A 15211-nucleotide genomic window follows, 5' to 3' on the forward strand; every position below is an offset into this window, starting at 1 on the left:
CATACATTGGTTTGGCCCAAAAAGGTGGGACATCTCGAAGTGGGGGGCATATAGGTTATAGGTGGGTTTAAAGATTCTTTGGCTGGCAACTGGCTGAGAGAGTTAGGCTTTATCTAAAAGACCAGAAAGGATATGCTTAATTTAGGATAAAGATATGAGCACTCTGGGAGGTCCAGACAGGAGAATGTTTCAAGTTTATGATAGGCATCTGCTAGGATGCTTGAGTTAAGATAGGAGCTTTTTATCTTTTAGGTGATGTTAATGCTGTATCGGAATCAGGTTGGGAAGTAAACCGCTGCTTTATTTGGTTAACAGAAACTCACTTATATTTTAGCCCTCCTCCTCCTCCTCCTCCTCCTTCTTGTTTCACTATGTCACCCAGGCTGGAGTGCAGTGGCATGACCATGGTCCACTGCAGTCTCGCACTTCTGGCTCAAGTGATTCTCCTGCCATGGCCTCCCAAAGTGCTGGGATTCCAGGTCTGAGTCACTGCACCCAGCCTGTTTCATTTTTCTTAAAGAAGCTGAGCCCAGGAATTTGAGGCTGCAGTGAGCTATGATTGCACCATTGCACTCCAGCCTGGGTGACAGAGTGAGACCTCATCTCTAAATTTTTTTCAAAAAATGTTTGCTAAAATGCGTTCATCTTAGACTTTTCTCCATGGACTTATGTGTTGACAGCTAGCCGAGTTCTTCCTTTACTCCTCTTGTGTGTTTTTCTCTTCCCCTTAGGAGTGAGGCTCTAGAGCCAGGTTTTCAGCATCATCTAGTAAATGGATGTAGTGATTTCTGCTGCTTGGATGGGGCAGGTTCCGGTGACAGGTTCTAGGAACTTGAGTGATGCATGGTGCAGATGGGAGCTGCAGGGATAAAGCTGCCCCCGTGGGTGCCTGAGCAGAGAGAAGCTTCTTGGGCAGGTGACTCCAGGGCCAACCCCCTCAGACCTACTGAATTAGACTCTGAGTGCGAGGCCTCCTGGCTGCACTCTGATACCTTCCAGGTGGTTCCAGAATGGTGGTGCAGAAAAGCATATCACTGAGTTGGCCTGATGTTCCACTTCCGACTATGCACATTTGTTGCTAGAGCCTGCGCATTTGTTTTAGGAAAGTTAACTGGAGGCTCAGTTGGGGTTGGATAAATTCCAGAAGAGACCCCTCCCCAGTGGCATATTAAGGTGGTTAGTGAGAGCAACACCCCCCCAACCAGGTGCAGGCAATTAGGGGAGATGCTGTCTGCAGAGAATTTAAAAACAGGAACAAAGCTGAGCAGGAGAATAAGAGTCAGTCAGCTTTCTGTCACCACTGTGCCCCAGCACTTCACATCCTGCTCAGTGACAAAATACTCCGGTTGGTTGGACTGCCTGCCCACCACTGCCCCTTCCCAATTGCGATGGACTCTAAGTCTCCTTCGGGGTCCAAATGAGCAACAAATCTTCGATGATTTCTTTTCAATGTTTTATTTTTCAAAATATACAATTTATTTAAATTTTTATCTCACAAATGTAGTTTTGTATATTTATTCCAAAATCTTTAAATAGCTCCATAGTAAACAGTACAAATCACAAGATCGGTCGAACTGCTGCTTTTTTAGCTTTTACACTCAGCGAGTTTTTAAAAAGTTTCAAGTAGTAACGCTGTGTGGGTAAGAAAGGAACAAAAAAACCAGGAGGAAACAATTTTTTACATAAGCTCGACATGTAGGATTAGAAAGGGCCGTCTGACCGGCTACTTGGTCTGGGGCCAAAGAATATTTATATCATTTATAAATAAGACCCTCTTCGGAGCAGTGAGGGTTTTGGTTATAAGGAGGAAAGGCTGGGAACCTCTTCTGCCAGGGAGATAAGGCACTGCTGGGAGGGTCCTGAGCAGGGGCTGGGGGTCTACCTGTGCCAGGTGGAGGCCAAGAATGGCCAGGGACAGACAGGGTGGGGGTGCCACCAATAGATAGGCCTCTTCTGCTGCCCTTGGGGACAAGTGTTGTGATTCTGGAGGCTGGGAAGGGACAGCTAGGGAAGCCGGTGGTTCCTGCAGACAGGGGCCAGGGCTCCCACCTGCCACCCGGGGTCTGACAGCACAGGCAGGTGGGGGTTGGCTGTGTGAGCACCGATGCGTGGCAGCCTGGGGCAGCTGGCAGTACAGCTGGCTTTTGTGTTGGCAGTGGCCAGAGGGGCGGCCCTGGGGCTTGGGAGTGGCCTGTGAGAGGCTTCATGCTGTCTCTCCTTGTCAGAGTCCTTCTTCCACCTCAAAGCCACCAAACCCTCCCCAGGAAGGGTAGGAGGTATGGCCCCATAGACCCACCCCTTGCTGTGAACACAGAGCTAGAACTCGAGGGGAGGCTCCTAGGGAGCCCGAGGCACTAAGGCACAGGTGGGACACAGGTGTGACCCCAGGGGTCAGTTTTCTTCATTTCCCTTGGGGTGGCTACCGTTGGCCAGGTCCCAAAGCAGTCCCGTGGGCTCAGCTGTAGCCAAGGATGCTCCAGGAAAGGCCTGGTCCTGGGGGCTATCTGGCCACCAGGTGGATGGGCCCCTCCTGGGGTGGGTTGGGAGGGCGGTCCTGCCCCAGGGTCCCCTTCACACCTTCCACCAAGCCCCAGGCCTCAGGGAGCCCATCCTGTCTACTGAGCCAACCTTATTAGCAGGGTCTGGATGGGGAGGAGGGGGCCGAGTAGGGTCCAGGGTGAGGTTGGGGACAGGACGGAAGGGCAGGAGTTGTCACTGTGTCTTCAGGTGAGGTTCCTCTAGGATGAGGGTATGGAAAAAGTAATCCCACAATTTAGAGCTGATGCCAAATCCTAGAGAGGGAGACAAACGGGGAGAAATTGAGGTGCTGTGGAAGCAGAGACAAACTTGCTCGGCAAGGAAGCTGGGAGAGGGCTAGCAGGTAGGGAATATGTCACCATCTGTCCCTGGTGGCCTTCCCAGTGCCCAGGGCCATCCTGGTAGAAGTCAAGGGCAGGCACCTATGTTCCTAGTGGCCCCCAGGATGTAATTGGAATAACCCCACTTCCTTATCTGGCCTGGGTTCCTGGGATGACTGTCCCCTGCCTGCTACTGCTCCCTCTCTCACCATTGTCCCTCTCTTTGAGGGGACCAAGTTCATTCCTGCCTCAGGGCTTTGCACCAGTTGCTCCTGGACTGCTCTTTCTCCAGATAGCGGATGCTGGCTTCTCTTCACTTGGGTCTCAGCTCTGGCCGGGCACGGTGGCTCGCACCTGTAATCCTAGCACTTTGTGAGGCAGAGGTGGGAGGATTGCTTGAGCTCAGAGTTAGAGACCAGTCTGAGCAAGAGCGAGACCCTGTCTCTATTGAAAAGAGAAAAATTAGCTGGGCATCATGGTGCACACCTATAGTCTCAGCTGCTCAGGAGGCTGAGGCAAGAGGATCGCTTGAGCCCAGGAGTTGGAGGTTGCAGTGAGCTATGATGACACCATTGCACTTTAGCCCAGGCAACAAAGAGAGATTCTGTCTTAAAATATCTAAATTTCAGTGTAAAAACTGATCCTTGATTCAGTTAAAACTTGGAAAATTTTTAAGCATGTTTGGAGCAACTTATGTACGTGAATCTACTTTTTGATTGCAAATTTTATAAAATCTAGATATAGATCCAGTATTTGCAACAAAACTTTAGCATCTCAATGGAGATGTGCTGTAAGTGCAAAATATACCCTGGATTTTGAAGACTTAGCATAAGAGAAAGAATGTAAGATATCACCTCAACAAATTTTTTTTTTTTTTTTGAGACAGAATCTCACTGTTGCCTGGGCTTGAGTGCCATGGCATCAGCCTAGCTCATAGCAAACCTCATACTCCTGGGCTCAAGCAATCCTCCTGCCTCAGCCTCCCGAGTAGCTAGGACTATAGGCATGCGCCACCATGCCTGGCTAAGTTTTTCTATATATATTTTAGTTGGCCAATTAATTTCTTTCTATTTTTAGTGGAGACTGGGTCTCTATCTTGCTCAGGCTGGTCTCGAACTCTTGACCTTGAGCCATCCTCCCGCCTCGGCCTCCCAGAGTGCTAGGATTACAGGCATGAGCCACCGCGCCTGGCCACATCAACCATTTTTAAATGTTGATTCCATGTTGAAATAATATTTTGGCTATATTGGGTTAATATATTATTAAAATTCTTTTCATCTGTTTATTAAGACTTTTTCATATGGCCACTAGAAACTTTAAAATCACGCAAATGGCCTGGACAATGTCTTATAGGACAGTGTGGGACCACATCCCCACCTCTGTGCTTCCATGGATGTCACCTTGCTTTATTTTCTTTATGACTTTCATCACTATCTGAAATCACCTTTGCCATTTATGGATTTCCTTGTCCGTTTCTGCACAGCCGCCTGCACCAGCAAGTGAAACGAAGGGAGCCCTGTGTGTATACCCAGTACTCAGTACGGTGTCTGGCCCTGAGTGGGCTCCACGGCAGTTGTCAAATAAATCGATGGACAAACAAGAGAGGCTGGGAGGTGACGGTGCATCCTCACCTGATTTCTGATGTGCAAAGTGGTGCTTGCCGTGGTAGGTCTTCATGCTGTACAGGTAAGAGCCTTTGTGCGGCGAGCCGAAGTGCAGGTAGTAATGGGTCATGTCATACAGCACGTAGCCCAGGAGGCCCCCTGCAAACACGGTGCCCGCCACTGCCTCGGGCAGGAGGAGCCGTAATAATATGTAGAAGCAGGCGATCATCAGAGAAGCTGGCACAGGGGGGAAGACCAGGCGAGAGCCGTCGAAGGGCGCCTGTGGACGGAGAGGCTCGTGCGTCACAAGGCAGCCCCGGGCCCTGGGACCTGCCTACGGTCACAACACGCCCAGCCCGAGGCGCTCTGTGCAGAGGATGGGGCGGAAAAGTCCAGGCATCCCAGTGAGGGGGCAGCCGGGTGTCGTGGGTAGTCTTGCCACCTTGGGGGGCTCTGGGGAGGGCAGGCCACCATGCCTGCAAGACCTGGAGAGACTGTCCTGCTCCACACGCACAAGCCGGGATGGGCCCTGGCACACCGCCCAGGAACACGGGCATGGGAGCCATGCGAGGCAGGATGCCCTGGGAGTGCTGATGGCTCAGAGCCTGCCTCGTGCCCAAGAGGCCACTTTGGCTGTTGGCGTTTGCTAGGTGCTAGACAGCAGCCCTGTCCCCCAATACCATGCCCCTGGCTAGAGGACAGGGCGCCTCGGCTGGGGCCTGATTCTGTCTGGGAGGGCAGCACGGCAGAGGCTGGGGTTCCTGGAGACGTTCTCTCCACCCCACATCCAAACAGGAGGCCTTTTTGGTACAAGGGGTGTTGTTACAGTGAACCAGAGAACAAAAGAGCCAAGCCTTTGGCTCTGGAGGTAAGATGTTAGATACTGCTTGGCGAGTATTCTGAGAAGAGAGAGACCCTCTCTGGGCTGGAAGAGAAGAGAGAGAGAACGCAGGCAGTAGCGATACAGCCACACGCCGGGGTGGGCCTCTGCCCCCCCCAGACCAGGAGCAGCAGGACAAGTCAGGCACTGGAAACACTCTCTCAGAAAAAGGAAGGGAGGCCATGTGCTGTGGCTCACGCCTGTAATCCTAGCACTCTGGGAGGCCGAGGTGGGAGGATCGCTCAAGGTCAGGAGTTCAAAACCAGCCTGAGCAAGAGCGAGACCCAGCCTCTACTAAAAATTCAAAGAAATTAACTGGCCAACTAAAAATATATAGAAAAAATTAGCTGGGCATGGTGGCGCATGCCTATAGTCCTAGTTACTCGGGAGGCTGAGGCAGGAGGACTGCTTGAGCCCAGGAGTTTGAGGTTGCTATGAGCTAGGCTGACGCCACAGCAGTCTAGCCTGGGCAACAGAGTGAGACTCTGTCTAAAAAAAAAAAAGAAAGAAAAAGGAAGGGAAGGTAGGAAGGTGAGAGGGAGGAAGGGATGGAGGGGGAGTGCTGATGTGCAGTGTTTACTAACTCCCGTGGTGTAAATATTCCCCACTATGGCCAACATCAAGCTACGGATGTGACATCACTTAAGGTGGAGCTGGGAAGTGCACGATGGCTCTCGTGGGCTGGTACGGGCTAGCTCCAGGCCACAGTTGGATCAGGACCCTCAGACAGATGGTTTTGGAGATCTGAGAAGACGTTCTTGACTGGAGCCCAGGTGGCTAAGAGCCACACAAGCTCCCCTCGTCCTCACGGTGTGGCAGCAGGAGATGGACATATTGAGACTGGACTGTCTCAGAAGAGGGAGCCTGAGACAGCCTGTGGGGCCCTGGAGTAGCCTAAGCAGCCCTCCAGAAGGTTCTTTTGTCCAATGAGGCTGGGAAAGTTAGCTAACAGGGCACAGCAGATCTGAAAAGGTATCTCGAGTGGAGCAAAGAACATGGCAGTGGGTGCAGCGAGCCCAGGAGGTCAGAGGCCAGATAGGGCTGGACGTTGACCTGGGCCGTGGTCCCTCTTAGAGCATGCCTGTGTGACAGGCTGTCCCAGGACTGGACACCACCCAATAGTGGCTGCCACAAAAGTCCCCTAGGATGCAGATCAGCTCTGGGGAGAGCTAGGAAGGTGACATGCCTGACCAGTCTGAGAGCTTCCCCCGCACCCCCAGGGGCTGATAAAACCTGAAAAGGTGAGACCTAAGTTCAATATCAGCAACAAAAGGGTCTTTGTTTGTTTTCCACATCTGAACTCTTGTCCTGAAATTGTCACATCTGCCACATTTTCTCTGATTGACACACAGGAGAGAACAGAATGTGGAGGAAGGGACTCACTTTTGAGGAGATGAAAAGGTAACAGGAAGTCCAGAGCGTGGGGCCTGCTGGGGACACCCCTGGGACAGCACAGTGGGGGACTGTGGGCAGGACAAGGGCAGCACAGTGCAGGGACAGAGAAGCCTCCGAGAGGGACATGGGACAGACCTGTCTTCTAGGCACAGCTTTTGGGACTGTCCTTGAAGAGCCCCAGGGCAGTGGGTGGTTGCACTCTGGAGTCCACAGAACTGAGTTGACAACCTGGCGGTGCCAGGTGTGACCTGGGGCAAATTCCTTTGTTCCTTAATGTCCTCAGTTTCCTGTTCTGTGGAATGGGGAGAACCATAGCACCACCTCCAGAAGGAAGCTCCACCAGGACAAGGATTTCTATTGTTCTATTCAATGATGTCCAGAACAGCGCCTGGCACTGAACACTCGCTGGACGAACGAGCGGCCATGAGGTTAAAGAAGATGCACGAGGGGTGTGGAGTGCCTGCTATTTGCAACGCTGGCGCCTGCTCACCCTGCCTCTACCTGGCTCAGATTACGATGCCCGACCCTGTCACCTCTCTGAGCAGTGTCAAACGCCCCTGGTTTCCTATTGCTCCCACAACCGGGTTCCCGGGAAGATCCGCAGCTGCCGGGAGCCACTCACAGCTACATCGCCTGTCGGGGGGTGGCACGTGCCGGGCCCCCGCCCCGCTCACCTTGTGGTGCTGGCCGTGCATGAGGAAGTGCAGCATGATGAGGTAATAGCTGTCGCTGGGGGGCTTCATGTGGAATAGGAAACGGTGGATGACGTACTCGAGGAGGCTCCACATGAACACGCCCAGCACGAAGAGGCCAGGGAACACGGACCCCGGCACCTGCACCGAGTACTCTGCAGGGCGGCAGAGAGAGGCGAGGTCATGGTGACAGCCCGGGTGCGGCAATGCCTGGTGGCTCCAGATGTCCTGCCTGGCAGCCCCAGTCAGTGGGGAGCTGCTGCCCTCTGGCGTGCAGCTACCAGGCCAGGCCACACTGCTGGGGCCCTTGGGCGCAAGTGGGAAGGAGGCTGCGAGGCCCCGGACTGGGTCTGGGGGTCTTTTACAGGAGGGTGGGCTGCTGGCCAGGGATCTGATGTCTTCCTTAGGGCAACGGTGGGAGACGCCGCTGCAGCCGTGCTAGACCTTTGCCTGGGAGGGTGACTTTGCCTCAGGGGTGCGGGGGAGGAGAAGGGGACAGTTCTGAGCCGAGGGGGTTACTGATGGAATTATTTACGTTGTTACGCATCTGTGGCATCTTGGAAACTGCCCCTGTCCCCGGGGCCGGAGCCTGGACCGTCCAGCCTCTCTGCTCACTCCCTGACTCCGACCACACCACGATCTGCACCTCCCCTCACTCTGGACAGCCCCTTGCTACCAAGCGTCACCACACTGTGTCCATAGTCCCCCAAGCTTCACATCTCCCAAATGAGGCCAGTCATCTTCCTCTTCCTCCCTGCCCACCCCCATCACTGCGGCTGTTCCTCTTGGGGTCCTTTGTATTATGCAAGGAGTCGGGCTTCAGTTACCCAGCCCCGCACATTCAACCGGTCCCAAGCCCTGCTGGCTCCAGTGCCTTGAGATCTCTCGGCAAAGCAGAAAATCAGAGCTGAAGCCTGAGAGTGTGTGATTCCATTTATGTGAAACGTCCAGAATAGGTGAATCACAGAGACAGAGCAGACTGGCAGTTGCCAGGGGGAGTTGGGGACTGACTGCTCAAGGGCACAGGGTTTCCTTCCTAGGGAATGAAATGTTTTGGAACTAGACAGAGGTCACACAGGATTGTGGATGTACTACATGCCACTGAATTGTTCACTTTAAATGGTTAACCATGGTTAAATGGTTAACCGCAGAACCAGGCCCAGAGACAGGCAGCTTCGGGTTCAGTTAAGGGAGTGCTTCTCACCGGCTGCAGCCATCCCAGGTCATCCCTGTGGACGGATGACCACAGGTGGCTGCCGAGGAAAGAAGGAAGTCCAGGAAGGCAGAGAGGGAGAAGTGACCTTCCAGGCTCATGGGACCAGGTTCTAATCCCAACCAGGTTCTAGGCCAACCCCCATCCTGATTCCAAATGAATCTCCATGCAATGAAAAGATATTTCACACCTCACCTGGGAACTAACATGTGATGGTGCTGAGATTCAATCCCAAAGGATCCACCTCTGTCAAATCAGGTTTCAAGCTGGTCTGACATCTCTCATCCGTGGGGCCTGCCATATCCCCATTTGGTACAAGATGCTTGCCTAACAGCTGGGCTGGTTTTGACTGCAAGTGGCCATTTGGCCTTGGCTGGGCTGCTCTGGTTGTCAAGAGACCCTGCTTCCAGGGAAGCCCTGATACCCCTGGGGTCCTTCAAGACACTCTGGTAAAATGCCGAGGCTTTGGATTTGCAGACTTGGGTTCAAATCCCGGCTCTGCACCACCTACAGTAATTTTCTCAGCAGTAAAATATTCTACCCATCTTGTCAAGCTCTTGTTAGGATAGAGGTAATACACTATCTGATTATATGATGAGTATATATTATATAATAAAAATAATAATACTCATTATAATAATATAATACTCCTGGTATTTAACAAGTAGCTACTATAACTTCTAAACATAAGTCCAAATCCATCTGTCTCAGGTCCAACCAGCAGTCCCTGCTCCTGTCCACCTCTGGATTCTCCTTGCTGAGCTCCAGAGGGTCCGGGTAAGGGAGGAGGAGTTCCCAGCTCCCTGGCTGTCCCCTGCCCAAAGCCGAGGTGCCTCCCTTGCCACCCAGCTCTCTTGTCTGCAGGGAAAGGACAGGACACGCAGGAGCCTCCTCTGGCCGCAGACTTTGGTCTTGACTTTGCCGGGGCGCCCCTAACGCCATGCCACTTGGGACCCATGTCCTTATCTAGGATGATGCACAGCAATGCTCACACCCCCCTACCAAGCCTTCAGGAACTGCTCTCAGACCACCCTGACTTTGCAGAACCCCTCTAGCGTTTCAAAGCATTATCATGCACGCATCTAGGAATTTCAGCCTCAAACTGCTGTCTCCGTTCAGCAGTGCTACTGCCACTTGGCACCCTGACTCTTCGGCATTTATTCCAGCGTGTCTTTGTTTAGCAGCTGCACTGGGACCCCGCCGAGTCTCCCCTCGCCTGGCTTTGTGGACTCTTATTTTCTTTGCCTGCGGCTTGTGCCTTGCATGACAAGCTGGGGGATGAAGGAGGCACGTGGAGACGTGGCTCTTGTCCCTCCACTGCTGGCATCGTGGTTACAGGCTTACTAACCTCCCACACTGGACCTTTATATGACAGGCACATTTGAGCTCTCTGCAGGGGCCTGCCAAGCAGACAGGGCCCTCAAACCACCCTCCCCACCATGCAGAAAGTCCCCTCCTATAGGTCAGGCCTCCGCCCGCCCCCTCACCCCAGCATCACCCCTGTCTGCCCATCCGGCTGGAGCTGGTACTGAGTGGCATCTCGGGAGGAATCCGGCAGAGGGACCTGGGCCAAAGCTTCAGTGTCCCCTTCCCCCTCCGGCCGCCAGCCCTGGAGGCCCTGCCACTGTTTGTGATTGTTAGGGGAGTGCCGGCGGACAGTGGGCGATTCAGGGAGCGGGGCTCTGAGCAACAAGCCCTGTGCTGTGCCTGAGCTATTCAGCGTGGGCAGAAAAGGGTAACCCTGGCTTGCAGTGGGGCAACTGCAGTAACCCTTGGTGACCAGGAGCAGCTCTGGGCTGGGATGGGGGTGCTTCCCACAGCTTGCCACTCCCCACTTGTCTCGGGTCAGGCGGATAAACTGAAGCTCCTGACACTGTGACCCTAGCTCCCAGCCCCCACATCCATTCAGGCCCTTGACATGCCCTCCCAGAGATGTGGCCAGGAGAGATGCCCGGGTATGGGGACTGAGCAGGGAGGGATGCGCGCCTGACAGGCATGGCACTCCCAGCACCTCCCTAGCTCCCTGGGGCAGGCTGTGCCCAGACAGACGGACAGAACACCGGGGCAGACGGCTGCACCTGGAGCCCCAGGTAAGCAGTAGGCTTGTGGGGCCAGCTTGCAGGTAGCCACACCTAAGCCAATGGCTGCCCTGACTCAGTCCCATAGGCTCTTTGGACATTATCTCCTATCAGCCCCTCTCTCTGTCCCCTGCCCCCCAGCTAGAAGCTGGGAGCACCTGGTATCCTCATCCTGGCCACATGACCCTGAAACACTCTCTTGATATCTCTGAGGCCCCATTTCCTCAACTCCAAAAGGGGACAATGATAGGATCCTTCACATGGGCTGGTGGCAGGGACATGTGAGTTGGTCCCTGGAAAGCACGTGGCCTGGCACATGGCACGTGCCTCACAGAGGTCAGTGGGTTGTTACTCCCAGTCTGGGGGTCGGCTGTATGGCCCTGCACCTCGGAGACCCGCTAGGACACCCCCAGGTCTCTCTCCCGGACACTCTGCTCATCTGTGCCGCCATATTAATGGACCAGTCTGAGTCCAGCTCCCAGCTGTGCCACCTGGCGAAGTGACTTCATTTTCATTTAGTTTCTTGCCAAAGAATCCCAGGTTGTACGTTTTCTGGTGTTCAACTCAGCGAAAAGCCCTCTTTTTGTTTTTTTATTGCTACGTCAGCTGACAAAACGATTTCATTTAGTTTCTGCTGATGTGTTGTTGGGTTTTGTATCCATCTGGGGGGGTGGGTGGGAGTCTGACAAAATGTTTCTTTTCTACACAGAGGCCTCACTTAGAGATGTCTGTGGTGTGGTTTGGGGGTTCTGTGCTCTCAGAAACGCAGCAGTGGGAGGGACACTGAGGTCTCCTGCCTCCAGGACCCATCAAAGCAAGTCAGGAGGGAACCTGGCATTACCTGTTGTGAAGGTCGAGAAGAGTCGGACGTTGCCCTGGGCCAGGGTGTGGTAGTAGGACCAGCTGAGGTACAGCACCAGGGGTACCCAGATGATGGGGACAATGTACCTGCAGGAGGGCCGTCAGGGTGAGAGGGACACATGCACAGGGGCTTGACAGGGTCCAGCTTTCCTCAACTGGAAGGGGGACAAGATGACACCAAACCACATGCAGAAAGCATATGGAGACCCGGGGTAAAGGGACATAGGTGTAGGGGATGGGGAAGACAGTCCATCCATCTCCTGCCTCTGACATGAGTTACTGGCAGAAAAGAACTGTGTCCCTGTGGCTACTGACACCATGCAACTGGATAGAAGAATGCTGACCACTTGTGGTAGAGGAGTGGAATTGCAGGCAAAATTGTTCCCATGGGCATTAGAAGTTAGAAACCCATCATGGAAGCAGGGAATAAACCAGGGGTGGCATCCAAAGAGGTCTCTGGCTACACGTTGGGCTGTCACCTACTCAGTAGATAAAACTTTGCATAGGAATGAATTATGCTTATGGGGTGTTTCACCCTCCCCAAGAACTTACAGCACAGCCCTGGGCTCTGGGGAGAGACCCAGTTGCCCCTTCCCCTTCCATATCTGATTAGCACCATCAGGAGAGGGACAGCCTGCCACAGGCTCAGGGAGGAGCTCACCAGACAGTCTTGGAGAGGTACTCAATGAAGTCTGAGTGGAAGAGGCGGATGGGTCTGGTCACCGGCTGGTGGACCCACTCGTCATACTTCTCTCCCAAGTGGCCCACCTGCCATAGGAGAGGTTTTCGCCAGTCTACCAGGTCCTGCAAGAGACAAAGTCAAGTGGACGCTTGATATCCACATCTTCCCACATTCATTTTCCCATCTCCTGGTTATAGTATCCCAATCCCCAGCCCCCATCTCAGCTCATGTGGTCTGTATAGGACACCCACCCTCTTGCTTCAGGGATGAAGAACTGACCAAGCTGCTCACCCCAGGGCCCCTGGCCACAGCTGTGGGATCCAGTGCAGGCTCATGACCTAAGCTGGTGCAATGAGCCATCAGACACACTCTCTTCCTGCCGGAGTTGCTAAGTTGGCAGGTGTGAGCCTGGAGTTGTTAGTGGGGTGTGCCCAAGGTCTCAGCCAGCACAGAGGATGGCCAAGCCAAGATCCAGAGAGCCAGAATCCTGGCGATGATACCTGAGCACCTAGATTCAGCACCAGTTTCCCTAGCTATCAAGTGGAAGTAATAATAGCAGTACCTACACCAAGTGCTCAGCAAGATGTGGCATGCTAATAAGATAGTTTAGTGGCGATTCAAGGCAGGCTGAGATCCAGAGAAAGAATAATTGGTACAGATCCCCAGGTCCAAGATAGGCAAGAGCTTTTTGGAGGACCTAGGGTTTAGGGTGGAGCTCATACAACATGGAGGACTTGGCAAGGGGAGAGAGGAAGGGACAGAAGGAAGTGTGGGCACAGACATAAAGGTGAGAACAAGGGTGGCCCATTTGGCACCTTGACACTGCTCTGCAGATAGCAGGAGGAAATCTGCTGAGAGCTTTGATAACAGAACACCCTGAACCAGGCCGAGGAGTTGGTGCTTCATTCTCGAGGCCAGCTGTGTGGAAGGCAGTGATGTGTATGTACCCCAGCGGTATTAACAGGCTGACCCTGGAGGCAGGGACAAAATATTGGAGATCCTATTTCTATTTTTCTATTTATGTTTGTGATATATTCATCTCATTTTTGTTTTTCCAGATTCAGGGTCTCACTATGTTGCTTAGTCTGGACTCAAACTCCTGGGCTCAAGTGATCCTCCTGCTTTAGCCTCCCAAGTAGCTGAGACTAAGATGCATGGGCACCTGGTTTTACCTCACCTTTAAATTACAGTTGAACATGCTCTAATGCACAGAATACAAGTGTACATTAGCACATACAAATACTTTCTAGATAATTAAAATGGAGCCACTCCAGGTGTAGTGGCTCACACCTGTAATACTAGCACTTTGGAAGGCTGAGTCAGGAGGATTGCTTGAGGCTAGGGGTTTGAGACTAGCCTGAGCAACATAGTGAGACCCCATCTCCACAAAATATAGAAAAATTAGCCGGGCATGGTGGTGCATACCTGTAGTCCCAGCTACTAGGGAGGCTGAGGCAAGACGATTGCTTGAGCCAAGGAGTTTGAGGTTGTAGTGAGCTATGATAACACCACTGCATACTAACCCGGGCAACAGAGTGAGACCTTGTCTCAAAAAACAAAGCACATATAATGGTGACTGTGCTCAAAAAGTTTTACTGATAGGGATGTAAGATTAGAAAACTTTGGAGGCCGCAGCTGTAGGCAATGGGAAGCCCTTGAAGATTTCTGATGGATCAGTGTACTGAAGATTAATCTGGACCAAAATCAGTGAAGAACAGTCAACTTGCAGTATGGGGACCACCTTCAAAGCCTGGCTCTGCCATTTATCGGCTGTGGGACCCTGGGCAGGTGTCTGTACCTCTCAGAGCCTCTCAGCTCTCTCATCTGTGAAGCCACCCACCACCCACAATGGAGTGAGGATGAGGGTTGTCGCATGGTGGGTGCTTCACCTCCAGCACAAGGGAGCTCCCACTTCGGGGAAAAGGGGTGGGAGTGGCAGCAAGGAGGGAGGGTGAAGGGCTGTAAGTGGCGGAAGAGCATGCAAGCCTGCTGGGACAAAGAGCCAGTGCCGATTCTGGAAACCTGCCCTCCCTGGCCCTGGCTGGAGTCTTGTCCTCACACAGGCCTCCCTGCCCAGAGCTGGCTCAGCCCCAGCGGTTCTTCTAGAAACCAACCGTCATGAGCTCCCAGCTCCTCTGGACATGAAGCTAGTCTCCACCACAGCCTTGGGGCAGGGCATGGGGGTCCTGGAGCAAGCAGGCAAGGCCACCAGGCACTCTCCTTGTGCCTGTGCCCAGAGTGAAAGGCCTAAGAAGCTTGTGGCTCTCGTCATGTAAACTTGGCAGGTTCCAGGTGCTGGCTGCTTTCTAGTGGCGTGTGGGGCGGGGAGGGCGGCGAAGGTCACTTCCTGCTTCTCCAAGTCAGGCCGGAGCCATCCTGCCCCAGCACCAAGTCAGGCGACCGCCCAAACCCCACCCAGTCACTTGCTCCCTTCCTGACCCAGCCTCCTTGACCTCAGCCCTGCGTCTAGCAGCAAACGGGTTCACTGGATGTGTGCGGTCTCATTCCTTCCATTCCTCCACCCCAGGTCTCCAAACACGCACACACACACACATACACACGCACGCACACACACACACCAGCACTACCAGGAAGAAGAACTAGAGGAACTAGCTCTCAGCCTGTGTTTACACCTATCTCGCAACAGCCTGCAGAGCCCCACCTTAGAAGCTGGGCCAGGGACACAGTGAGCACTTGGGGCTTTGTCCCAGCTGCAGTAACACTGACAGCTGACAATCACGGAGCACAGGTCATGGGCCAAGCATGATTCTAAACACCTGACATGCATTCAATCATTTGATCCTCACCGTACCCCCGGCTAGGCAGGCACTCCAATAATGGTCATTTTGTAGATGGGGAAACTGAGGCTGAGTAACCTGCCTGAGGTTGCCCAGTTATGTCTCCCTGATGAGTTGGCCCCTTCACCATTGGGAAACAGCCATCGTGGT

General features: G+C 53.3%; 1 protein-coding gene across 2 annotated transcripts in view; it reads right to left on the reverse strand.

Moving 5' to 3' along the window:
• Nucleotides 1-1359: 1359 nt before the first annotated feature.
• FA2H (fatty acid 2-hydroxylase) overlaps nt 1360-15211 on the reverse strand; it is a 49676-nt gene continuing 35824 nt past the window's right edge. Inside the window, exons 3-7 of one of the 2 annotated variants that reach the window (XM_012772483.3) lie at nt 12243-12385; nt 11562-11668; nt 7412-7584; nt 4490-4742; nt 1360-2792 (exon numbers count right to left, since the gene is read on the reverse strand). In XM_012772483.3, coding sequence (XP_012627937.2) covers nt 2713-2792; nt 4490-4742; nt 7412-7584; nt 11562-11668; nt 12243-12385 — 756 coding nt within the window. In that variant the 3' untranslated portion in view covers nt 1360-2712. Of the gene's footprint in view, nt 2793-4134; nt 4743-7411; nt 7585-11561; nt 11669-12242; nt 12386-15211 lie in introns of those variants that run through there. The other variant, XM_075995796.1, reaches the window with a different exon arrangement.

The sequence above is a fragment of the Microcebus murinus genome, chromosome 20, assembly GCF_040939455.1.
Source record: "Microcebus murinus isolate Inina chromosome 20, M.murinus_Inina_mat1.0, whole genome shotgun sequence".
NCBI classification, from domain to species: Eukaryota; Metazoa; Chordata; class Mammalia; order Primates; family Cheirogaleidae; genus Microcebus; species Microcebus murinus.